We start from the raw sequence: 26,988 nt of genomic DNA, 5'->3' as shown, positions 1-26,988 counted from the left end.
GGACGGGGAGTCAATCACCTGACGTCTTTCCAGCCTCTCACACACTCAAGCACACATACAAAAACACGAGTTTCTCCATTTTTAGACTGCTTCACGAGGTCACCACTAGTCAAAAAACAGCATGGCTACTCCGTGTGCTGTTCACCCATCTGGCCTGATGGAGCCTCTTCCCCATGGTGCCGTTTTACATGAAACGTTCTGTAGCTTCAAAGCCATGTTACTGCCTGTTCAGTCATAATGTGCCATTATGCATGGCATCCAAGAGCATGCTGGAGCACAAAGGGAACCACATGTGGAGCACTCCAAGAGCCCAAAGCTATATATTACATATGTTACATACTGTACACAAGATGGTTTGCAGTGTGTGTGTGTGTGTGTGTGTGTAGAGGAGACTATATTACATAGCTCCAGCTGAACAGGAGGAAAGAAGGTTAAATACATGCAGTTGATATAAAAAGCATAAGATTATTCATTTCCCCTCTCCTGTGGGAACAAGCTCCCACTCCACAGTGTAAGCGCACACTTGTATACATGTACACACACACTGGAGATGTCAGTTTTGGTTCATTTTGCCTTCATGAGCCCAACACCCATTAATAAGTAACAAACCGATTAATTTTTTAAAGAAAAAAGCACATAATGATGTGAAACACAAGAGGCCTTTTACTTTGAGTTCGGCACTTCATTGACTCAATGAGCTTTAGCACCACATTTCAAATCATATCCATTTAGAGGTAGTGAAATTTTAATGTTTTGTGTTGCGAATGTCTTGCTTTTTACCCACTGCCCAACTCCACTGGTTAGGTTAAGTAATGCTGGCCTTTCTGCACTGTGTACCAGCTAGCAGTGCCGCTCATTCGTAGATTACTGCTGGTTACACCATCCCGTTGGCATCACAGTTGCTGTGAAAACATGGCAGCCACCCTCCAGTCTCCCCACGTGTAGCCTTAGCAAATAAGTGGCTTCATTTTGGGCCACAAACTCCCCTTAGCATTGTGAACCAGCTCTGTTAGCACTGTTTGCATGATCAGCACAGCTACTGGTGCTAACATAGTGAATAATGCTAACAGGGATTTGCAGCTCAAAATGATGCTGCTTACTCACCAGGGCAACCTGGGATGAGACCAGAGGGTGGGTGCGATGTTTCTGGAGCAACGCTGTCAGGTCGGGTAGGGGTTACTAGTGATAATTGCTGAATAAGCGGCGTTGCTAGCTAATTAGCTTCCACCAGACCCAGCTGGTGCACAGTGCAGTAGACTGAAGAGTATTGAAATTAACGTGTAGACCAACATGTATGACTGGTCCAAAGTATTCTCTATGGTTACCCCATTAACACAGACACACACAAATGCTCACACAGTTTACCCAGTGTGCAGTGACATCAACAATCTGCTGATTGCACGTTATTTAATACTGTAATATGAGGAGGTGCTTTGAAAAGTGCTGGTAATAAAAGGGAGAAAGGGTGGAGTGGGAGAGGTGTTTTTTTTTTCACATGAAAACAAGTTTGTAAAGACAAATTTTTCCCTCCTTGTTAAAGTGGAGACGATTGAGTCTCAAGCTTGTTTGCGAAAAAGTTTGAAGTGAAATGGATTTCTGCAAATGAAAAAACAACATCAGGGCTAAGTAACTATTTGAAGGTGCTGTCAAAGGCTTTCTCTGTCTTTACTCTCCTCCTTTCATCTTTCTCTCATCCCTCGCTCCTCCTCCTTCCTTCCCACTCTCATTAGTGATGGTTGTGAGAGAGGGGAGAACAAAGCCCAGGCCCTGCCAATCGATCACTGAGCAGCACTATCAATCGACTGGTGGAGCACAGGTCTCCTCCATCTGCCCAACGATTGACGGGTCAAAGATTGATGAGGAAGATTGTTGTGTCCCTGTGTGTGTGTGTGTGTGTGTGTGTGTGTGTGTTTTAATGCAACAGAGAGAATGTCTTTATTTGAGATAGATTACAGAAGATTTAACCTCTCTTGTTTGTCAGCTCTACATTTTAATTTGTACTCTGCTTAAAAATACATGAAGAAAGTATCAAAAGAACAACACATGTGAGGTATTATGTGTGTGTGTGTGTGTGTGTGTGNCACACACACACACACACACACACACACACACACACAAACACACACACACAAGCAGAATTAAATCATACACTGGCATGGAGTCACACTTTACCCTGGCACGGTGTCATTGCCTTTCAGTGCTGTGACTCATGCCAAAGCTCTAATGGATGAATCCTGCAGCAGTCTGAGCAAACATGGGTGTGTGTGAGATTTGTGTGCATGCATGTGTGTGTGTCTCAGTGTGTTACCCTGTGCGTGTGTGTACATTTTCAAGGTGTTGTGCAAACATTGGAATTATGTGTCACAGCTGGCCAGATGACTTGCCCCGGTTTTATCTCGAATTTCTGCACATCTCTTTGGGAGGCCCGTGCTGCCACATTTGCATGAGAAAGGTTGTCAGACTAACACCTTTTCTTGTTTCTCTCCCTCCCTCCTTCCCCACCGCCCCTCCTCGCCCCCCCCCCCCCCCCCCCCCTCTCTGTCTTCCTCCTGTGGCCACAGCTCTGATAGCCATAGGCCAGTACAGCAGTACCATAGAGACTGTGGATGCCGGCTGGTGTAAGGACATCACAGACCAGGGAGCCACACAGATCGCTCAGAGCAGCAAGTCCCTCCGCTACCTTGGCCTCATGAGATGTGACAAGGTAACAAGGCTCAGCCCATAATGTCTACTGCTCTCTGGTTGCCTGTCAGTACGATAAAGTATATTGTACTGTGTGTGTGTGTGTGGCGCGCTATCAAAAGATGCTTCTGGAAATGTTTTGAAACATAGCAAATCAGTTTTTTTGTGAGGGAATTTGCAGAAGAAGAAAAAATAGTTAAAAATAATAATAATGCATTTTATTTATGTAGCGCTTTTCATGTTACTCAGAGACATTTTACATTAGTTAACAATCATAACGACTACAATAAAATACACACAATGGAAATTGGGACAGGTCAGTGCAGTCTTGAATGTGTTTGGGGAGAGAGTTCCAGAGGGAGGGGGCAGCTATGGAGAGGGCTCTGTCACCTGTCAGGTCCGGTGCTTGGTCCTGAGTGGTGGAGTCAGGAGGTTGGCATTAGAGAAGTGGAGGCTGCGGGAAGGAGTGTGGCAGTGGAGCAGGTCAGTGAGGAAGGAGGGGGCCTGGTTATGGAGGGCTTTGTGAGTGAGGAGAAAGACTTTCAATTGGATACATCGTGGGACAGGGAGCCAGTGGAGGTTCTGAAGGACAGGGGTGGTGCGATTGCGGGAGCGGGAATGGATGAGCAGACAGGCAGCAGAGTTCTGCATGTATTTGGGTTTATTTAGTTTGCTAATTATTATTAGCTGCAGCCCTACTTTAAAGGAATAAACATCCAAATTTACAAATTCTTTGACAACTCCTGCTGTATAATCCACGTCTTATTTATCCAGTCATACTTCCCAAACAGACACCCCTCTCTGAAGGGAAACTGATCTGAAAGTGAATCTTATCCATGCTCTCCTTAAGACCAGACTCCATTGACAAATACGGTAATTTTACTTGCTGAACACGCGAACTGCTGGTCCACTGCTGCTTCAATCAGTTAGTTATGTTGTGTTATTGTGTGACTTGAGTGTTTTAAAAGGTTAGTTCCAATTAGACAATGTCACTCAACAATACAAACTAGCGATGGATGCAGTGGTATGCCAGCAGCTCCTGTGTTCAGTGAGGTAAAATTACTTGTGTTTTTTTTTCGGTGGAGTCTGGCTCTTCTGTTCCCTGTCGGAAATGGATGTCTGTTGGGGAAGTACTGAGCATATGACTGGATGAATGAGACTTGGATTATACTGTTTACGTTGTGTGATAGTCTTTAATATAGTGTTCCTGTAAAAACAGCCCCCTATGATCTCAGTTCATCAAGTATTTTGTTCATTTTTTGGAGTCTTTATTTACCAGAGGCATGCAAGAAAAGCAAAGTTTTCTTCATGAATTCAATATAATTGATATACACATTGTTATCAGAGGGGTGAAGTGCTCCTTTAATACAGTTGCAACCCCCCTTTTGTGCTCTGAATGTGCTTTATATGTGTATGTGTGCACGCATTGTAAGGAGAACTGGGCAATAATACAGTCTTTTTGTCATCAGAATATGAATATGAATGGATAATACATATTAAACATAGAAAATATAAAAGTAATAATTCAGTCAAATGCACAAATAATGTCAATCCAATATTTCCATAAAGCAGTCCTGCTCTGTGATGCCCATATTTGCTGATACACGCGATACTTTAAGGAGATAGATACCTTGGTATGTGAAAATGTTTGATAGTTGGTACGTTTCTGTCATCTTATGGTTTTTGTCTGTCGCCCAACTCTAGTGCAAATGCACAACACAGAGAAATAATCAAACACACACACACACACGCAAACCCTCAAAAGACCCAGGCCAGGGCAATCGGCCAGTAAAAAATACCGAGAGGAGAGCGTGTGGAGTAGCTAAGCCACCGCCGCCTGTGCTCAGTATGTCCATGTGATCAGCCAGTTGGGTGATAACAGAAGTAAAGTGACATAATGACCCCTCTCAGACCTACTTGCCTCTGGGTCTGAGGGACGATCTTTCCAAAGTCACCCTTAAACTCTCCTCTGGCCTCTTACCCATCCAATCACTAACCTGATGGAAGCACATTTGGTGGTAGTGCCATGGTAACAACTCCACCCACCACTCCAATTGGTTCAGTGGAGCCCCTACCACACAGATGCATCCACTTAGTGCGGGATCATTCAGTCTGACATGAGTGGGATGAGGGCAGACAAGGAAGGGAAAGTGAACAGCTGCCTTAACCCAGAAACTTTAGCCTGTACTGATTCAGTACAGCACGGTGTCTTGTACTGGAGCCTGGTACACTGCACAGGCCATAATCCCAGTGCTGGTGGGCCTGCATATGGTGAGTGTAACAGTATGTTTTAATTAGCCTTTCGTTTTCAGATTGAGGCTAAATTTTACATTTGGGTTTTGGGCTGAACAAATTTAAAAGCCCCTGCTGTGCAGTAAAAAGTGCAAGTGGAAGTTGGCAGGGAAGAAAAAGGAGGGAGGAGGGATTTTGACTTATAGCGGAGGCCTTTCACCAGGTTGGGAACTCATCATTTTTATTTCTACATTATAAAATCAGTGATATCTGCGTGTCGCGGCCTCAAGGTTGACCCCTATGGATTTTTCTGATAAAAATGCCTGCCCGCAGATCGTTAAGTGCGACAAGAACATCAGTGTATCATATTTATCTATTTATGCTGTAATGAAATTAAAACGTATGAGGGTCTGACAGTGACCCCATATGTAAGGTCTCAGTGATGAAGCGGCGTACTCAATTCACATTATTGCAGACATGAATGTGTATCTATCATATTTATCTAGGAGTAATAAAGAGTAACTGCATTACATAGCAGGTGATCACTTAGATTCCATTTTCATTTAGTTCCCTCCTGCCTTGCCGACTCACTGACCCAACAATCGATATCTACAGCCATGCTAATAAAAATCTGTTCTGGAATGACCTACATCTTTACTGGAATAACAATTTTTCTTGCTTTCTCTCCGCCATATGCTCTCACGCTCCTGACCTCCTCAACGAGCAAATTCACCCATCCTTCTGCCCTTATTTATCTTTCCATCTCTCTCTTCAGATGTGATATTCATACTCATAATTTAGCCTGGAGGATGGAAAGATAAATAATTATTCTCCCTCTGCTCTGAAGGGGGAATTTGGGGATGACAGAGCTAAATAAAGCTGTAATTGGTGCTATTAGAGTTGTAATGGAGTGTGAATCGGGCAGAGAGAAGAGTTTGACAGTTTCCAAGGTCAGGTGCGTTACCAGCTCTGAATCACAGCATTAATTCACTGCATGCTTGCCCTCTTCACCCATTTCTCTGTTTTCAGTGTTTCGAGTCCTACGATTGTGTTTAGCATTTCAAATGAGCCAGGAGTACTGGTGAGGATTGGTCAGGCCGGTGTGGGAAATAGACCAGCCCACAGCAGCTACTTTCTCTGTTGTAGTTGTTGTTGATGTTGTTGTTGTTTTTCATTATGTTTGCTGTGAAAGGGAGTTACAGTAGATGAAGTCAGGTTTCAGGAGGAGAGGGTAAGAGGGATGGGGGTAATACGAAGTTCGCTCAGAAGGAAACAAATAAACAGAAATAGGCTGTTATTACCAAGGTTGCGGCGAAACCGAGAACTACACAGCGAATTAAAGAGGTAAAAAGGTGAGAGGCAGAGAATTGTGGTTATCTACAAGTCAGCCCAGGGGCAGCGGTGACCATACTCTGCCTTCTAACCTCATACTCTCTTCGCTCTCCATCCCTCAAACCTCCTGGCCCTCCTGCTCTCCTCTTGAGATTCTTCAGTTGTCTCAACCAAAGATCCACGCTTTTGTTTTCTCTGACATCTCATCAGAACTTTTACAAATTTACCATTTTACTCAGGGTTCCAGCAGATCCTTAAAAAGTCTCTAAAGGCATTGAATTCATTAATCTAAAAGTAAGGCCTCAATAGGTACTAAACTTTCTTAAATATGTCTTTCAAAAGACTTTAAAAAAAAAAAGCCAAGATATGGGACAAAGGATATTATGAATCTTTCTTTTCTGACATTTAATTGTAAAATATCAAATGCCTGTCACATTAATGTCACCACAGCAGGATAGCACAACCAACAACACAACAGTTTTGTTTCCAGCTGGGACGCTCAGAGCAGAGGATCCTCTGTCAGCTAGCTAGCTGTCACTGTATCATAGACGACAAGGGGAAGTGCAAATTCAATGAAAATGAACTATTTGACCCAGATTTCACTTCTTGGCTGAAACCAGGACAAGGCAAAGCATACGAGGCTTGGTTTAATTTATGCAGAAAGTTTTTCAAACTCGGCATGATGGAAATCAAAGCACAGTGAGAAACACAAATTTGGTAAGAAAAATTGCCAACAAACGGCAGGTGTTTCCCAGTTCTGGTCTACCCCCTTTTTTGGTCTTAAATTTTATTGCAAGCTGCATTTGAAAAAGTCTAAAAAAGTCTTAAATCTAACTTGCCTTGAGCTGTAGGAGCCCTGTTACTGACACTCCTCTCCAAAACAACTCGCAGTGGGGGCTGTTCGATATGTTTTTCAGGGTCACTTTGACAGGGTCTTTATTGGCTGTTGTCCAATTTGAACGTGTGACTTTTCTGTTGTAGAACTGGTGCTTCAGCCCCTCGGCCACGCTGCTGCTTCACTTCTTCTCTTTGCTTGAGGGAGCCAAGTGACTTCTAAAATCTGATCAAAAATGTCTTCACAGTAATTTTTGCACCAATTATAAGTGCTTTGACCGCTGCTTGGTGAAAAATTTGAAAGGTTTCATAGTGGGTTTAATTTATATTGCATGCTGCGTCTCATAAATGAAACAAATCAATATTTCTAAGTAATTTGCAAAATTGTTTTTACTATAGGCAACGCATTCAATTTGGTTGTGATTTTATTTCTGGTTTGCATTTGACATTTCAGCCTCTAGCAATGTTGCATCATGCTTTATTTGTGTATCACAGCAGTAAAATCCACAGGCATGTCCAATTCAATCTCGGGGCAAACTAATCTCATCTCTGCACTTAATGCAGTTCTGGGAAAACGCAGAAGCTGGGGGATAACTCTCAATTCCACAAGGTTCCCACATAATGAAAGTCCTGTGCAAATTACTTAACTTTAGATTTCTCTCGGCCACGCCGTCGCTTCTTTATGTTGACAAATCCATTTGAATTTTTTGTCCTCATGCCTCATTTTATTAAATTCTTCATTGTTTAAAAGAAGATGTAAGGCGGAGCTTTCTCTGTGCATCTGTTTGTCTCTTTCTTTCCTTAGCCTTGACAGCATGAATGACCTGCATGTAAGGTCAGCAGTACTTCTTCAGTGAAGTGTGTCCTTCTTCTGTGCTCTTATGTAGAATTGAAGTGAAGGTTTCATTCTACGATAAAACATGGGACAAGAACAGGAGGGGATTTTGGGCAAAACTACTTTACCTTAAAATACATTCTCAAGATTTTCCTATGATTGAGCCTGATAGATTTTAATTGGTTTAAAGGCCTAGATACAGCAGGCTGACATCAAAGAACTAGTTGCAAGAAAGACCAGTGGTTGCGTCGATTCACGTCGTCTGTATCTCAGCCAAAATTTTGCACCTGAACACACCACAAAGACAACAACCAATGGCCAACAAGCACGTATATTCTGTGCCTACGTAAGAGGAAATAACTCTTCATACCAGCAGCCAGCTGTCATCAAAAAATGGAAACCGGAAGGTCGACAGAACGGATTCAACATGCTAGTTAGCCAGTTAGCATATTAGCAACACAACCCATTGTTGAAAGAAATAACAACACAAACTTTTCCGATTTCTGCTAAAGAAAAATCCAGGGACGCTCATTAGCTTTCCTGGTAGAGCATGTGCCCCATGTACAAAGGCCTCGTCCTTGCCACTGCGGCTACTGGTTTGATTCCAACCTACAGCCCTTTGCTGCATGTCTTCCCCCCACTCTTTCCACCCTTCATGCTAACAACTGCCCTATTGATTAAAGGCAAAAAAGTCCTAAAAAGATCTTTTGAAAAAATCCTACCTAATATAACAAGTTTGTTATGATCTCATACCCTCTTGATTTTAGCCGTTTGTTGGCTTTCTTCACTTCCATTTCTCCTCTAGTGCACTGAGCTGAATTGCCAATCAGAGTAATTTTACTCACAAACAAGCTCCGCCAACTCTGATGCCAATTCAGCATGGTATGTCAGCTTGAAAAAAAGTCAACAAGGGCCGACTAGTGGCAGCGCATGCCTCAAAAACTGGGGTGACAAATCCTTACTGATGGGCAGACATTGACCACCGGCCGACCATCGCCTTGGTGTGTCCGGGCTCTAACACTGTTAGCGTGACCCTAAACAACCTTTGTTTGTTTAGCTCAGCCCCAGGATCTACACACTTGAGGAACCATCTCAATATTTACCCATTAACCAACTACTGTCCAAGCCAAAGTTCTCTTCTGAAGGGGTTCATTGACAGTGGCCTCAACCACAAGTCATTTTGCTTTGCGTACAACCGTGAATGTTTGCATTGCGACAATAAATTGTTACGTACACTTACACAAAGTGGTCTGATTTGGCAGGCAGTTAGTCCTCATGGGAGCTGTGTTGACAGTGTTCTGGACATATTGCAAATATTCCAAAGTTAATATTTCCCTTACAAGGACTTTGCTTGGTTTAGGTACAGGATGTGTATGTTTCAGGAATCGAGTACAAATAGCTGCAACACAGGTAGAAAAAACTGGGTGATGAAAATAACACAGTAAGAAACAGCCCCCCTCTTCAGCCGTTCATGGCCTCATCAGCATCAGGGCTGGCCTCAGCATGTCTGTCTTACAGATGTTCAGGTAACTTCTGCAGCCTACGTTTGGCTATTTAAAATAAATCATGGCTTGAGTCTCTTTTTCTTTGTCTCCCCCCTCCCTCCCTCCCTTTTTCCCCTTCTCCCCTCAAAAAAGCTTCCTCCCACACTAACTGATGTAGAGTAAGGTTTCAGACTGGGTCCTGTCAGTCTTAGACAAATACAGTCTTGTGATAACCTTGACACACAGTGCGGACAACCCAGTCAGCCGTCCGCCTCGGCAGCGCGGCTCAGCCTGTGTAAATTTGTTTGGAATTGTCAAAACGCTGGGAATTTTAATGTAACAGCTTCCCTGAATGTCACAGGACTTAGAAAGTGTAGAATTCATTTAAGAACTGTTAACAGGATCCATCTGGCTCTCCTCATGTGGAGCAGTGTGAAGGATCGATTTCCTCCGTCACAGTTTATACAAACGTGCTTCCGTACTGTATACATTTTACCGCCAGGCAGCCTGAATTTTGTGTCCACTGCCATTTGGACTGATATGAAGAAATTCAGATTTAAAAAAAACTGTACAAACACAGACGTAACACAAGCACAGAACTGAGTGAAGTCTAGTTGATTGTCAGAATATTTTCTTATTTACATTCTCCTTTCAGTAGCTGCATGATATACATTTGTAACAGTAAGGAATGTGTGCGTTTGTCCCATTGACTTTTTTTTCTTTCCTGTCCGTCTGAAGGATTTTCTTTGTGTCTCAGTGTTTATACATGCTCAAATACGACGTGTCTGTGTGTAACAGTGTGTGTTCTGCGGGAGGAATTTATGTTATTTGCTGTTAACACGGCTCATAATGGAGCATTGAAATCAGAACCCCTCCAGGCCTGGGCAAATGGCGTGCTCCGCCTGCCTCAAATGATTACACCCCTCTGCCCTCAGGGCCAAACGACCCTGTTCTGACGAGGGGAAAGAATGCGATTGATCCAGACTCACCCAAAAATAATCAAATCAATTCATTTCGTCCTCTTTCAGCTACGACTCTGTGCCAGTCTTTTGAAGTGTTCGGCTGAAAGACTCAAGGAAAAAGTGCCTTAATCTTCTGAAAAACGGATCCTTTTTGCTCGGCAGTGGCGCATATGTCAGTGCGTGTGTCACAGAAAAGCCCGGCTCCCTAGTGAGTCTACTGTTAAATGTTTGGTCCTCTCTGTGGGGAGAATTCATCTTTCTACACTTCCACAAACACAATGGAACATTATGCATTAATCCAGACTATGCTTTCGAGTGGTGGAACTCAGTGCACTGGCGTCAGAGGTAATTTCCAGCTAAAATTCTAGCGATGTAGTAACAGCATTCTGCTCATTGGACTGGGCAGACACGGAGACGCTGAAACACAAACGCACATAAACATGCCAAACTCACCAAATGCTAATGCTGTAATATTTATAGCTTTTTTTGGTTAACCACAAAGTTAAGACAAGTGTCCAGACACAGAGATCCAGCTGTACGCTTTACTGACTTGTGCAGAAACACACTGTACTTTCTAGCACCGTACAGTGTAACTCCTTGCACTCCTTATCTCGACATTGTTTTCATATGTCTCCTATATGTGTTAAGTTGCTGTTTTCTATAATGGGCCCCTCTGGCCACTGAACATTCGGAGCCTTCATCCTCCGTTGATGTATCACTTCTGGGATTTTGATCTTTTTCAGCCTTTTGCGGTGGAATGTTTTCTTTAGAAGCATTTTCAGAGCTTGCCCAAGTGCGCCTCTTTTTCCCCTCTCATCCTCTGTCTTCTCCTGTCCATTCTCTCTTCTCATGTCTCTTCTCCCCTCACCTTCTTTACCTTTCCCCTTTCCTCTCTTTTTATCTGCCTTCTTTTTTTCCCCTGCTTCTTTTCCACTACTTCATTAGAGTGAAAACAAATGGGCAGTCCAGGTTGTGAAACTGAGAGGGGGAAGCAAACTCACACCGTCAGCATGAAGCCGGACTAGGAAAATAATGACACTGACTGCTACTGGCCCCTTCAGGGACAGCTGGTGGATAGAGTAAGAGTTATCATAGTAATGGAGGAGATGAGGGAGGAGAAGGAAAAAAAAATGAGAGAAGGATTTAACGAATGACGGAAACCAAGAGAAAATAAAAAGAAAATTAGATAAAAGGAAACAATGGAATGAGTGCTGGCTATTCCCTTTACAAATGGCCCCCCGAAAAAAAGTGTTTTGTGTAAGCAGTTTTGAAGTGTGCGCCCATTACCTGAACTGAGGTGGAGCGGCGTTTGGGGAACAGGTATGAGCGCTGCTGCACCCCCAGATAGAGCAACCAGACAGACCTTGTTAAAAGAACAGACATCCCAATCAATATAGTCGTTCCACTGGTGCATCCAGCTGCCGGGGACTATACACAGATAGGCACGGCACAGCAATTTGCAGACATAAACAAGGGCCTAATTGTTCAGGGCCTGGAGGTTTGGAGTGAGGAAAACAAAGATGAAGTATGGTGAAGAGTTAGGAGGCATTTTAACTCTCGTTTAGGAAATGAGAGTTTGGGAGTTGGGCAAAACTTTCTTTGATGAGTGTTGTTATTGTGAACGGCAGGGATTCTTAGTGTTCTTAGTGTAAAGCGAAGGGGAATTAGGAGGAAGATGCTGCGTGCGCAGCGTAGAGTGCAAAACGGGCAGGTTCCCTGGTTTCTATTTTCCAGGCTTTGGTCAGACTTGAATGTTCAAAGTCGAGAAAGTAGTTTGAAAGAGTCATTTGCTATTTGTGATTTTCAGTGTAATCTTGGAGTCTCATCCCACACAGAAGAGCTGTATTGATTGGCGGTCTTAACTGAAGCCGCCTCCTGATCATCCCTTCATCTTGTTTCTAAAGGGCAGGAGCAAGGGACAGTGAAGGAGAGCGGGTGAAATAAAGTGAGACATCGACAGAGTTCACTGAGTATCTGAAGGGAATCTCAGAATTGCCCTTCAACAAAAACCAACCAGACACACACACCTAAAGCTGACCTCACCTGGTTCACAGGCACTCACATACACACTGATGCGTTTCTTTCCACCTTGCCCTCGCTTTATTTTTCACCCCTTTTCCCTCTTTTTGTCTCTCCCTTTCTCCCTCCCTTACCCTCCTCTAAGCAAGGACAGCCAAGGTTGTTGTGAATTTTGGATGCCGCTCACATCTTTTGTTCATTCAATTAGTTCATTCAAGTTGCCCCCCTGTCTTGTCTTTCAGCCTTCCCCCCTTTTTTCTCCCCCTCCTTCTCTTCCTCCCTCATCCAGGGCTGTTTACTCATCACAACGGAGGTCAACATAATCTCATGGAGTCATGGACAGACAGTAGGCACGACTCAGTGTGGCCTGGATACTCAGACTTGCCAATCCTGATATGTTTTTGGGCAATAACTAACGTCTGGCTCAATACGCCTTTTCCTTCCTTCAGACATCGAGAGAGACAGCGGGAGGTCACAGCCCATTTTTAGCCTGCAGGCACAGCGTCTGACTGTTTTGGTGATGAATTAGCTATTTAATGCTAATGACAACATAGCCCCCTCCCTCGCTGAACGTTGTGTCCGTACAAATTTAGTACATCCAGGCAAGCTTGGGAAATTTTGGGTTGGGGATCGATTAAGCCTCTGATTGATGTCCAGCTTTGTAATTGATTGGAAACAGAATAGCCGATGGATGTGAAAGCTTTTATTAACTTTTGCTGTGTTTTGCAGAGACAAAGTGTGTTGCCAGAAATAGTGTCTCTGTGACCTGTGGCTGCTCAGTGAACATTTGAGAAAAAGAACAATTTTCACCCCTGAGCTAAAAAATTCAGAAACAGAGATACAGATTTATCATGCTGTCAAGATTTGTGCTTGAGCCGACAGTGAAATCTCTGTACAAGATGGCTTTCTTTGAGCTTTTAAATACAGGAAATCTTGACTGTAATTGCATTCGATTATTCAGAATTAACCCATATTTCAGAATAATCACCCTACAGTCGGTGGTGTCGACACATTAGGCTCACAGATGTATTGCTTGCTGCCCTTTGTGTAACTCTGACCGCTCCACAAATCTAATCTGAGCTCTCCTTGCTCTAAAGAGTCACTATGAATTTTGTATCATGGTGTTCTTTGAAAAGGACAGGGTCAAGCTGTCCTCATTCTTTATTTATTCCTGAAGAACAAAGAAGTCATGCGAGGGAAAACATTAAACACAGTAGCTCTGTTGTGATTATCTTTAAGGAATTCTGCTTGTGTCTGACCTCCAGTAAGCTGCTCTGGAATTTGTTCCTATAGTTTCTGGAGGGGTGTGTGTGTGTATGTGAATGTGTGTGTGTACCCACCTTACTACATTGTGCTGTTTGGCATTTAAAGAGGCAGACGTGGTCTTAGCTTACAGGGCATTCAACAGGTCTGTTATTATCTCATTGTGCTCCCTCCATTGAGACAACAATATCTGACCCCAACCAGTCCCTGTTGTAGGAACATGAGCTCATCATCTTGATCTCTATTATCTCTCTGGGTTTGTCACTCTGTCCCAACACCTGTCTCTCTTTATTACCTGCGCTCTCTGTGTTTCTCTTTGTGTGTTTTTAAACGATGCTATCAATTTTAATACTACACTTAAAGTTTAGTGCTGCTAAAATATATATCTTGAATAACTGGATTTATTTTTTACTCCAAGTGTATTCATCAGATTCACTGTGTGTGGTAAAAAATCTTAGAGTAGAGGTCTTCATTGGTATAAAACTTTGGCCCCGATCCAAAACAGACCTGTGAAAAATAAATTAATATTAATAGATAGAAATCATGAATAATATATAATTCATGAAGAAAACCCATCTGAAAAGGGATTTGAGGACAGTCAGTCCAAAGTAAGTCCAAAATGTGGTTAACTCAAACAAACCACTTCACAGTTCACTCTTTCCATCTCGCTTCAAAAACAGAATTTTTGGTGGTCAGAGCAAATAAGGTCCACTTGGATTATAATTTTCATCCAGACTGTTTCTGGTCCTTGGTTTTGTTAACTAGGAACTAGTAGCTAGCAGACGTGTGAGGACCTCTACCTTAGTGCACAGTGTCAATTATTTTATTGCACCTCCATTCAATACATATTGATACACTGGTACCAGCTGCGCTTTCTCACGCTCTCTTATTGTTACCGTTTATAACAGTCATTCTGCTATTCTCTGCTACTAACCAAAAAAAAAAAAAGGTGTTACTGTTATATTGTGGCCTTGAAATATTTATCTTTTATTACAGTTTTTAACTTGCATGTCCTCAATGCCAATTTTTCCCAGTGGTATCAAAAATTGCTGTTGATTATTGAACCGAAGTTAAAACTTCCAGCATCATGACAACATTAGTCAAAGGTCAAGGTCACTGTGACCGCGCGTCTGTCACATTCTTGTGAACATGATGTCTTAGGAATTAGGAATTTCTTTAAATTTGGCACAAACCCCCACTTGGACTCAAGGATGAACTGATTAGAATTTGAAGGTGGGAGGTCAAAGGTCAAGGTCACTGTGATCTCACAAAACACATTTTTGGCCATAACTCAAGAATTCACATGCTAATTATGACATTTCACACAAATTTCAAACAGGATAAAATGATGAAGCAATGCCATTTTATATCCCAAAGGTCAAAGGTCAGCTTCACTGTGACATCATAGTATTCTGTTCTCAGTATCTGACCATAACATTTGGTCAGGTACTGAGTTGGTGACACTAATCATGGGTGTCCATTTTGAAACTGTGCTGATTGTATAGCTCTTCTGTGCTGCCTGGTTGACATCCATATTTGAAGCATTATGAAATGTCAGTGCTCCATATGAGTCAGGACAGACATGGGTGTAAACTGCAACTTGACTGGTTGGTGGAGGCATACGACTGCGAGGCGGAAATTCCAGTTGGATTATATTATGTGTGAGACGTGCATGGTAAAAAAAAAACAAAGGAATAACCCCATCATAAATATCATATGAATTACTGTATATTGCTTGTAAGCAAAAGTTAATTATGGTTCTGGTGATTTTCTTTCTTTACACTTCTTAATTAAAGCATAATTTCATGCTAGTTTCACCATTACAGTGCTTAATTTGAAGTATTAAACACAACAGAAAGGAATGGTTTGGAGTATGATTGCTACTACAACATCAAATTTAACTCCAGGGCTTGTTGGTTTATCGGGTCACCACAACACTTCCCATTTTAATTAGCTTTATTTTAGTTCTACCTAATAGATGTAGCTGTGATAGTGCTCTACCGAGACCAACAAATAAATTGTGTAAAGCCTCTTGAGTTATGGAATGTTTTCCCCCAGTCTGCAGAGATAAGAAGGCCGGTGTGGAGAGGGGGATTGGGCTGAGCCTCGTACACATTCCTTTAGTTACCTTTGTCACGCGTGATGGAGTGTGGGGTTTACAAACCTGGCCTCCAGAACCTCTTTCTCTGACCCTGTTCAGTTGAGCCCCCATTCCTCCATGTGTGTGTCTGTGTGTGTGAGCGTATGCACTGACACCCTGCTTTTCAGTTCTGCTGCTGTCTGATATTGTGCAGGGATGAGGGTGTGTGAGCGGGACCAGACCTCAGTTGTCGCAAGCGGTGCCTGACCTGGTTTTTAAAAGCACATTCAGAGCCATGCACTGCAGATTTCTGTGAGGGTCGCTTGGCTTTCTGAGACAAAATCAAAATGTTTGAGCTCAGGCTTTCCTCGGTAAAGAGCAGTCTATTCCTTAAGCTTCCAAGCCAATGCATCGATAGTTCATTTAGACATATTGAATCCTTCAGAATAAGTTTGTGGCGACCTCTTTTCTGTCCCTACACTTTGGAAATCCTTTGCTTTCTTTTCTTTTCCATTCATTCCTCTCTCCTCCTCTTTCCTCTCCCTCTTATCGGAGACTCTGAACTATCTTTCAGTTGTCCAGTCACTCGTTTCGAAACTTTACAACTGGGGCTTTTCCTCTGAGCAGTTTAAAGAAGGCTATAAATCTGGCCTGTTTAAATCCAGACTTGTTTAAGCTGCCTTTTACTAAGACCTGATGCACTGCATTCTTCTGCTGCCTAAACAGGCTTTTTAAACATTTACCCCAAATGTATTTACTGGTTGACTGATACACTCTCTACATGGGAGTAGACAGGGAACGGGGGGTATTTGTCTCTCTTTATGGGCCTGGGACTAGCAATGGCTGCCACATGGCCAAAGAAAATGTGGGGAAGAAGAAAAAAGAAAGGGAAAAAGAACCCTGCAGACCTGTGTTGGATTTAATGAAAACACAGAGGAAATAAAAAGAAATAGGCCCATTTTATTGCAAAAACTATTTTTTTTTTTTCATCTTCTAAAAATGACCACTGAACTTGTCTTTGTTTTCTGATATCTGCATGCTTTTAAATTCAGTTCTGAAGTTGTTCAGTATCAACAATCCGTGTGTTGTTACTTTTTTTCAGGGTCATTGTTGCTATAGCGCTCTGTGGGTTTGATATATTCAGAGGGAGCGGAGGCCATATTTTTTTTTAGCCTTCTATTTCCTAAACTCTCTCCCTCTCTCTTTATTCCATTTCCCTCCCTTGATTGCTAGGAGCACTCACAGGGTGTTCTCACCACGCCGGTCTAATATGATATGCATCTTCGTGTTTGTGTATCTGATTATCGATTTACGGCCCTGTTCTTCTTTTTCCCACTGAGAATGTGAACTGCTGCTGCATTAGTCATCTTTACGACGTGTTTTACTGCGCTGCTTACTAGAGGAAGGCCCGGCTCTTGCGGTAAATGTATATTTTACGCGGTGATAGAGTGCATTTGCATCAGAGGATCGGACTTACAGAAAGAGCTCACTGTTAAGAAAGAGAGCACTCAAAGGGAGAGCAGAGGTCAGCTCCAGAACGTGCCGTCACTTACCTTCAGCCTTCACATGTAAAACTAAAGAAGCAGTTGTCAACAGCTGCTCACACACACACACACAACACTGTAAACTATTCCCGTTTACTGTACAGCATGTTCAAATAAAAGGTGCTTTCTGCTGAGCAGCATATCAGACATGCATCTTTTTGTTTTCCCCTCATCCCTCTCTCGCCCGCTTGTAAACCCTGACAACGGCACATTACCCGTCAGCATGCATTACACCGCCCTTAGATCTACAAGGCTGCATCTTTGAAGTTAAAATGGGGGAAAATATCATAAGTATAGGCCTCGCTCCAGATAGCTGTGGCTGCGCTCCCAGATGCTTCTCAAAGATTAGAATCATCAGTGAGTAGCGAGTATGCTCTATCATATGGCTCTCCTACAGACTTGGCAGCAGGTTGGGAGGAGGGGTTGTACAGTACAGTACACTGGATGAGGACAGCATGGAGTAAAAGAAAAAAAAATCCTCCCTGCCAGAGCCATATATCTAAAGCACCATTCCTGACACCAGATGCCCCAGCGCTTTCCGATAGCATTTGTAAGCTTATGTTGCCTAGCAACAAAATATCGTTAAGCACAGTTTTGCCCAGTAAGAAAATTTCACTCCAGGAAGAAACAGCTGAATCACCGGTTTTCAAGAAGTCAGTGGCACCACTGCTGTAACCAGAGGACTCCCCTCGCTGCCAGCCAGTTACCCACAGCGTTTGGTGTGACCTTCATGTCTAACATCGGCTCTGAGCCGCAAATACCAAGCAGGTGTGGTGATGTCATCACGTCTCATTCAACATACCACAGAGCCATGCAAAGGGCACACGGGCTTGTTTCTGGAAGAAGGATTGTAGCTGTGAGCTCTGGGAACTCGCTAGGAGAGGGTTCTTTTACAGAGGGCTGTTGTTTTAAGGCCTGAGAAGATTTACAGTAACGCAGTGGAGGAGAGTTAATGGATGCTGTGATGCATAAATGCCTCTGTCAACTGATTTTCTGTCAACAAGATTTTCTATCCACTGGCAATGAAATGTTTTAAAAATGAGCGTAGGCAGATGCCAATTAATCAAACCAGGTACAAGGAGTCTTTTGCTGTGTTGTAACCATTTAAAATTTATACTGGCTCAGATTTGATTGATAGAAAAATCTTTTTTCCCCTTCAGGCTTGATTGGCGTAATAATAATAAGATGTTTGAATTACAATCATTTGACGCCTGTTGTACGTGACAGTAATTACATTTCAAAACTTAAGAAAACAGCATAAGTAGACCAATGCTTTGCAAGCTTTATTTCTGCACATACAGTATTATCAACAAGAGCAGCACAGGTCAGTGCAATAGTTATCTTTTCATGATTTCCATCAAAGTAATCTTGTTGCAGCTCAAACATTTAGCGTTGCCGCAACCGGCAATTAGATAGTGATTCAGCGTTTTGATTGGGAGCCATTTTGTGTGTGTCGTGTTTGCTCAGCAAGTGGAGCTGCACTAAATTAGCATTAATGAATGTTATGGCCTCCCATCACTTTGACAGGTCTATTCTTTAGATCAGTTTTAATTGTAATTAAGCCCTGATTAACGAGCTGGGGGATGTTTCATTCTCTTTTCAAGAATATAGCATAATATGTTATGAAGGCAATCAGGGGTTTGTCACTTTATCTGCTAATGAGGCTCAGCCATATGTCATAACAAACTTAACTTGTCTCTTTAGTGGCAGCTCTTAGAGGCCTCAGTTAAGCTGCTCTTCTGCTCCCACATGGGTCCTCTGCGGAGACAACCTATGTCCATCTGTGGGCAAACTACAGGTGTTTCTCTGAGGGGTAAAAGAACAGGTTTGGGGTCGCCCTGCTGGCTATGAACCGCAACATCCCCAGTTCATATGTCCAGGCCTCCTCCTGTCATCTCTTCACTACCACTAATAAAGGCATTAAAAGCCTTTCGCAAATAATAAAAGGGGGGAAAAAAATAGAAAAAACAGGTGTGAGGATGATCCAACATAACATAAAAGCTAATGATCACTTTTAGGAGCCAGTCGCAAAATTTGTTGGAAAGGATCCAACACTCCACGGACCAGACAGTCTATGAAAAGCTCCAAATTCATGATTCAAGACAGTATTTTGGTCAGACACCTGAGTCAAATCCCGTAAGATGGGAATAAGAGACTACACTAATCCTTTCCTCTGAGAACCAGTGTTTATTAATAAAAACTGACTGATTTGTTGCTTTTGCCAGGATTTATTTAACTATTTTCTCCCAAAGGATAAATATTGAAAAACAGTGTACGTCAACAAGGCGTGGCATTGTTGGTGGGCCTAACGGGCCTGGGCTGCACACTTGTACAAATGGCCCATCCTAAATGACTGGGAAATATCTTCTTAACTTTTGTTTTTAACAAGTAGAATTAACAATTTCCCTCATAAAATCGCTTCCCTTTCTAAAAGTAAAAGACAGCATTTATTATGTTACATCATATGTGAAGTTTGGACCAGTCAAAAGGGGCCATTTTACCTGTTGAGAGTGCGCATGCGTGTCAAGGTATAGAGATCATTAGATTATTCAGCAGCCGATGATCAGTGCCACGCTCTTTGTCTTGTTAGAAGTCAATCTAGGTCCCCCAGCAGTCAATCTCTCTAGTCTGTCCCTGCAATCAACTTAAACAAATAAAAATTAAAAAACAGAATTAAAATGTCAGTGTTCTAAATGAACGGATGTATTGCTCTGCTCAATCCTAAGCAAAAACAAAACATAATAGACAGGATACTATGTTTCATTTTTGCACAATCTGAGCCATGTGATGCTTGTAATAAATACAAACTGTCATGGGTAAATAATAAGCTGTCTTGGCATTGGAAATGTTATAAAAGGGGTATAATAAACCAGGCGCGTGAGTTGCCTTCCACAGTCATTTCTGTTTCAGCAGCGCTACCAATGGGAAACTGTCAAAGGCAGGCAAAAAGTATTAACTTGTAAAAAAAAAACTGTAATTAAAAGGCCCAGCCAAAATTACTTTGGCCAATCCAAAATTGAAATTCTGGTGCAGTGCCTGGTATTAACTAAAAAACATAACAGAATTTATAACCATCTCAGCCTCAGCCTCAAAAAAACATAGAGAAGCAGAACATTTAGCCACATACCAACAATGAAAATGTCCATTTCTTACCTACAAGTTGCAGCAGCTTGTCAAAATCCCTTCATTAGTTATTTTTCTGCTGCTATTAATGTCATCCCTACTCTCATTACTCACATGCATCAAGTATGTCACGAACCTCATGACTTATTCGTCAAGGCTGTCAGTCTAGCGTCACACTCCTCCACCTCAGCCAGGGGTGAAAACTTTGTTGCAATATTTAAACTATTTTTAATGCGCAAATTGAAAATGCACATAATCACATGCAATCATGTAGATTTAAATAGAAAGACACACAGAGATCCAGAACTGTGTCTGCAGGAGTTCTTTGGCTGCGTCTCTTTTGTGCCTGATGCGGAAAAGCTCAACATAACTTCCTGTTTTCTACCAGCACAGCCAACATTACCGCCTCACTTGTTGAGTTTAATCTTTTCACTACAAGAAGGAATGTGGTGGTTTGTTTTGTAAAACTGGCAGTTGAATATTTACATTATCTCATACTGTAATAATAAGGTTAATTCTCTAAGGAAATATCCTGAAACCCTGTTTTATTAATGCATCAGCTTTACTAATGAATCATTGATCACAGCACGGAAAGTGTTGCCGGAATTCTCTCATTTCCACTCTTACTCATATGATTTAATGCACCTTTCAGCGGCTGAGATGTCAGAGTATTATTTTAAATTTTAAAGCCTTCTGCCAGTCTCTGTTGTCTTTCGCTGAAACACTAACTTGAAAGAGAACTGAGGAAAGATCGCTTTTTGGCATTTATTCTTAGAAGTTCTCCCGTAGCATCTGATCAGAAAAACAAAACAAAAAACAGAGATGAAAATAAGAAATACTTTTTGACCCTGCAGTCTTGGTTTTATGTTATTTTTTTTTGTATCGACACTATCCTGAAAGAATCTGTTAAGCTTCTGTGTGTTGGCGTCAAGCACCCGAACTCCAGCTCGCTGTTTCTTCCTTGGCAATCAAAGGGAAGGCTGTTGCTGCTTTTTGGTCTTCTTGAATTCAGTTGTGCTCTGCAGAGTTTCCATCATCCTCCTGTGACCTGAGAAGCATCGGCGGTCTGTTTGCTCAAGCACACTTATTTCTCTCTGTGATTCTGCCGGTTTAATCCTAACTCTGTCCGTCCATTTGTTTTCTCAGTTCCTCTCCTTGACAAAGAATTGCTGATACCCACCACTTAAGGAAAGTGTGTTCTATGAAGAGAAAGTGGGAATTAGACTGAAAATGACAACCAACGCAGATCATAACCTGAGCAAGAGCCAGGGAACTCTTACCCAGCAAGACTTTTCTTCCAGAAAACACAGAAACTAAGGGGCTCTCGGGCAATGAGCTCGGGGAAAACTGCGAAACACTTTGTCACTGCTTTGGCAACAACGGATGACTGTGTGCTCAACATGTGTGTGAGTGTTTATACATCATTTCCCCTGGAAAGTGTCATGCTCGCGGGTGGGCGGGGGTTGGTTCTGGGTGGGTTGCGGTTAACCCCTCAAGGTCTCCAGGGTTACTCTGCCTCTGCTCTTTGTCAGATTCTCAGGCTTTCTCACTCTTGGCTCCCAGTGACGGTCTGACAGAGTGTTAGACTGGCAAAGAAGTGCTATTAGCTGCTTGTCTTTCTGGCCCTCTGAGAACATGAAGGCCTCATTAGCCTTGTGAGCTCAGCTGTCCTCTGGTGCTAAACCCATCACCGTAGTCCAATTGGGTGTGTATGTGTGCATATGTGCGTACACTGTATACTCTTAAGAAATTGCTTTTGCTTCATATTAGTCTGGTACGCTGCCATTTTGATGGGGCACTAACTGTTCAATCTGTGTTTCTGATTATCTTAATAAGGCATCATGGGGCGATGCAGAGACGGTTGACAGATTTTTAAATTACTCCATTTAAATTAAGTCATTTAAAAATCTGCATTTATTGGACCTAAAGCAATATTTCTGTTACATTTATTTGGTTTTAAGCTGATTGCCTCTTTTTAATACAGCTTCCCAGGACTTCCGAGAAATCAGCTCTGATACTGAGTGAATGGCTCTTGGATGATTCCGAAATAAAGTGCTTGATTGGTTGACTCATGATAAGCACAGTGTGTTCACATAGAGCTAGGCAATGGGTCTAATTTACCAGATAACTAACATTATGACTCTTTCATCTACCTTAATTTACTAGCATTGTATTTTCATTAAATGCCTATGAAGTAACAATGGCTTTAAAAGGGACTTATTGTGCTTTTCCTTAGTTTTCTGACAAATACATAATATTACAATGATGGATGTTCATATTAAACGTGGCCAAAGCTTCAAATAATGAGGTTAATGTAAGTAAAAAGCTTCAACTTCAGACCGTGAAAACTCCAGTGTTACTCCACTGTTTCCAATGTTTTAATCTACTTTGGCTACAAGCTGACATCAGCTCATAACAGAATTCTTTATATGGTCATCTGCTCCAGGTACACTACTGCAAGTGTTTACATTATATACACTGCTACGTGTAGCTACATGCTAACGTCAGGGAAACATGTAAACTCATGTAAACTTGGTTGCCGATGTTGTAAATTTGTTACTGATTTTGGATCTTATTCCTGCTGGTACATGACTAGAAGACAGACAGACAGGACACTCAGCCAATCATTGCATTTGGTCCAAATGCAATGATTGGCTGAGCATCCTGTCTGTCTTCCCCACGTGGAGGCCTCCGACTGATGTAACCGCTCGCACAACAGTCACCAGTACTATCTAATGTTAGCGTTTACGTTACATTATTATAATTATTATTATTATTATTACTCCTCTTCCCTTCTACTCTTCTCTTGGCGTGTTACACTCAGTCTCCTCTTCTGTGTATCTAACGTTACCTTGCCAACGTCTACGTCTAGACGTAATGGAAGAGGGGGGAGTAGGCCTTTGGAGGGAGGTGGAGTTGCAGGAGGAGGGGGATGGGACTTTGGAGGGAGGCAGGAGTTGTGGATGTTCAAATTTTTTCTAACTGCTGTGTGAAATGCAAGAAAGGTAAGGGTTGCTTTAACACGCGACCAAGTGCGACCAAACACAGTCATTCCCTGCTTGCAAATACACCGCTACATTTAACCACATGCTTTATTGGTAATTTTTTAGGGTAGAAAATGCCGCTATATACCCTTAACAGTCATTCCCCGGCTGCAGTGACGGTACGGAGAAACTGAGATGCGAAGAACCGGAAATGCTGACCAGTCAGGGCAGACAGGGTTTTTTTGGGAGGTTGGCTTATAGAGACATGAACTAAAGCTGAGCCTCATAAGACAGAGGGTTAATACAGGTGTTCCAACATAGACAATATGAGGAAAATATGTAAACATGTTCTAGTAGAAACTCAAAATACAAGCTTGAACCTGAAAATGAGCATAATAGCTTCTCTTTTATCATTCCTCCTGTTCATGATGGCTATTAAAAGATCGTTTTCATAATGCAGCCCCATTGATGGGGGACAGAGTCTGAGGGAGACAGATGGAAAGGGCATCTTCCAAAAATGATAGTCTTTTTTAATATGATTTTTTTAAAAATATAAAATTCCTTCTTTCTATTTCTGTCCTGGGAAGCTGACAATTCTGTGCTATTAGTAACCAGCTCATTATGTTAACAGTGCATGTGTGTGTATTTGTGTGTGTGTGTGTGTTTTGCAGGTGAACGAGGAGACAGTGGAGAGGCTGGTGGTCCAGTACCCACACATTGTTTTCAGCACGGTGATGCAGGATTGCAAGAGAACCCTGGAGAGAGCTTATCAAATGGGCTGGAGCCCCAACACATCGAACACTTCGTAGCTACTGCTGGATCTCTCACACACACACACACACACATACAAACACATAGCTACACAGAGGCCCATTTTGTGTACAGACACACATACACAATATTTGCAGCTCAGTCATGTTTGCCTCTCATCCACTGTTCAAACATGCATGTGAACATGTAGCTACACACTCTCAGACAAAGGTCCAGTCAACTGTTTCATTTGAAGCGAATCTACCATTTTAATAATTTAATTAAGATATGCGTCTCCTGGTATTTTATAATTAAGTGAGACATCATACTTTATCAATCATAGGTTATCATCATCTTGGCTGAATCATCCTCTTCATCACTGATAAAGTGTCAGATTACATCCAACAATATGTACTTTCCTCGACCAGAACCTTGAGTGACTAGGAGTGACGAGGCAGTGCACCACCGAGTGTTAATTGATATCTACTTTAAGCGAAAGTTACTCCGTTAATAGAGTGTTAAGCCTCATACATTTTAAGTTGTCCGTATCACCATGGTTGGAGTGGATGCACCAGGAGGGGGTCTGGGAGTTCTAGGGGTTCAGGAACGATCGGACGAATAGATTAAAAAAGGTTTGTTGCCCCATTCGGAAATGATATTCTCCGAGCACCACACCCACGTCAGCCCTCTGCGGTGTTTACATCCTTCAAACTGAACTCAACTGCTGCAGCGAGATCGCACAAGACCGGACAGAGCAGAGACTCGGAGATCACGTGACGACATCCCACAGCTTCGGACCGGAAAACAACCGAACTGCCAGGGCTTCAGACCTCACATGAGGCATTTTGAGAAATCTGTGATGTTTATTTTGTCCAATTACAGGATCTTTTTTTTTTCTTTTCTTGGATGTTCAGTACAGTGTTAAAGGCATTTGTGGACTCATAACGTGTTGAGCTCTTTGACGCGGCTCCATTTGAAGGACAGAACTCTTTGCTGTGACTCAACATGCACACTCTCACGGTGCAGAAGAAAGATTCAAACCCCTGCGAAAAATCATGACCGGAAAACAGCATTGATTATTTCTCAAAACCTGCATGTTTACATTGAAATCCTCCTCATATTTTTTTCCGTTACACAGATATTATCTACAGATGACCTGACGTTAAAATGAGCCTCTGTATGACTTGGGAACAATGCTGTCTTTTGATGCCATGTGTAGATTTAGGGTTGACTGAGCATCACCCTGAGTCAGTACAGAATGAAATCAAACAGTGCTTGAAATAGAAGTTGCCTTTACTTAAAAACCCTGGGTCATGTTATCAGATGATTAACCACAACCGCCGTGATGACAGGTAAGAGGAAATGTTGCCTTAAGTGGTTAGCAGGTAATTGCCATCCAATTAGCGACCTGAAATCGACCCAGAATTTACTGAAGAAATGTTTATCTGAGTTTATCTGATACTATATTCCCATTATTTGATCTGATATATACATATGAATAAATACTGCGTGGGATTTACTTAGCCTAATATTGGTTTTGAGCATATACTTGTAACTTTAGCTATGTAGCAATGCAACAAGGGATTTATCTTTCTTAGTGGTTTAGGATGTAAAGATATTACTGGCTTGAGCCTATAACCAGGGCCAGTAAAAGTCGGTAGGAGAGAGTTGATCATTTTTCATCTATTCTATAGAAACTCAGTAGTGTACAGTCAAAAATGCAAATAACCAGGGTATTTTTCTATGGTGTGAACCAGCTCTGGGCTCAGCCTCCACACACTGTCACTCAGACATGAACAATAGCTTACTGAGCTTAGGGGTTTGAGTAGAACTGTAAACTTTCTACAGCACATAGAGATTTCAGACAATTAAAAACACCTTCATTTTACCCTTGTCAGGATTTGTAGACTTTAACCGATGGAGAGTTTCTCCCTCGGCCTGTTTTTTGTTCTGTTTCTGTTCTTTTGTAATCCCCATATGCACTTTCTTCTCTGCTAGATGTTGACACACTTGATTCCTGATTTGTTAAGGCAACCGTAAATGACTGGATTTACATAAAGATGAATAAAACACTACTACTTCAAGCTTTTTTCCTCTTTTCCTTTTGTATGTGTGGATTTGAGGCAGGAGAAGAATATTCAGAATGACAGTGGAATACTTTTCCGCTCATTTTACATAATCTGTGGACTGCTTTAACTTTTTTTTTTTTTTTTTTGCATGTTTTTCCGGACTTTTTATTACACCAATTGCATTTCAACACAAAGACCACAATGACTATGATGGTAGACTTGGTGAAATTTAAATTCAACACAGATTGCATCTGTATGCTCAGGTAAAATGCAAATAAGGAAACCAGCATGTTTTCCATCACACCTAAAGGCCTTGGAATGCGCAAGTATGACACACCGAAGCCTCTGTATTGTTAGAAATAAAGATGTTTTCCACAGATGCCCATGCATTGATAATGTCTTTTCTGTTGAGCACCATGACACAACAATCAACCTGCATTTCCATTAAGGAATACTTGTGATGTCAAGGTCAGAGCTATTGCCACAATCGCACAAGCTTCACATCTGAAACAAAGTGAGGAGACATCAGCTTGCTGCTCAGCAACCAGCAAAGGCCTCAAAGAGCTAAAAAGCTGTCACTCAATATGTCCCCAGTCTTTGACAATATTGTCCCTTTCAAGTGCCTATTTTCATGTCTGGCGATCAAACGTGGGAGATAGCATCAAACAGGATGCGAAGGTTGGTTCTTCCCTGATACATTCTTTGTGTTGTCAACGCAATTTGTGTCAACACGAGGTGCAATTCACTTGAGTCACAGCTAAAGGAGTTCTCTCTAATCTTAATAAAAGCATAGGG

General features: G+C 42.1%; 1 protein-coding gene across 2 annotated transcripts in view; it reads left to right on the top strand.

Moving 5' to 3' along the window:
* Window positions 1-26,544, top strand: part of fbxl17 (F-box and leucine-rich repeat protein 17) — a 289,004-nt gene extending 262,460 nt beyond the window's left edge. The window contains exons 10-12 of one of the 2 annotated variants that reach the window (XR_007570352.1): window positions 2,562-2,704; window positions 21,537-21,796; window positions 24,046-24,168. Coding sequence is in view for 1 of the 2 variants with exons in the window: in XM_050050910.1 (XP_049906867.1) it covers window positions 2,562-2,704; window positions 24,046-24,183 (281 nt within the window). In the remaining variant the exon portion in view is untranslated. Of the gene's footprint in view, window positions 1-2,561; window positions 2,705-21,536; window positions 21,797-24,045 lie in introns of both variants that reach the window. The other variant, XM_050050910.1, reaches the window with a different exon arrangement.
* The last annotated feature ends 444 nt before the right edge of the window (window positions 26,545-26,988 follow it).

Source organism: Epinephelus moara, chromosome 8 (assembly GCF_006386435.1).
Source record: "Epinephelus moara isolate mb chromosome 8, YSFRI_EMoa_1.0, whole genome shotgun sequence".
NCBI lineage: Eukaryota > Metazoa > Chordata > Actinopteri > Perciformes > Serranidae > Epinephelus > Epinephelus moara.
Note: the sequence above shows the minus strand (reverse complement) of the source record. Positions and strands in the feature narration are given on the sequence as shown.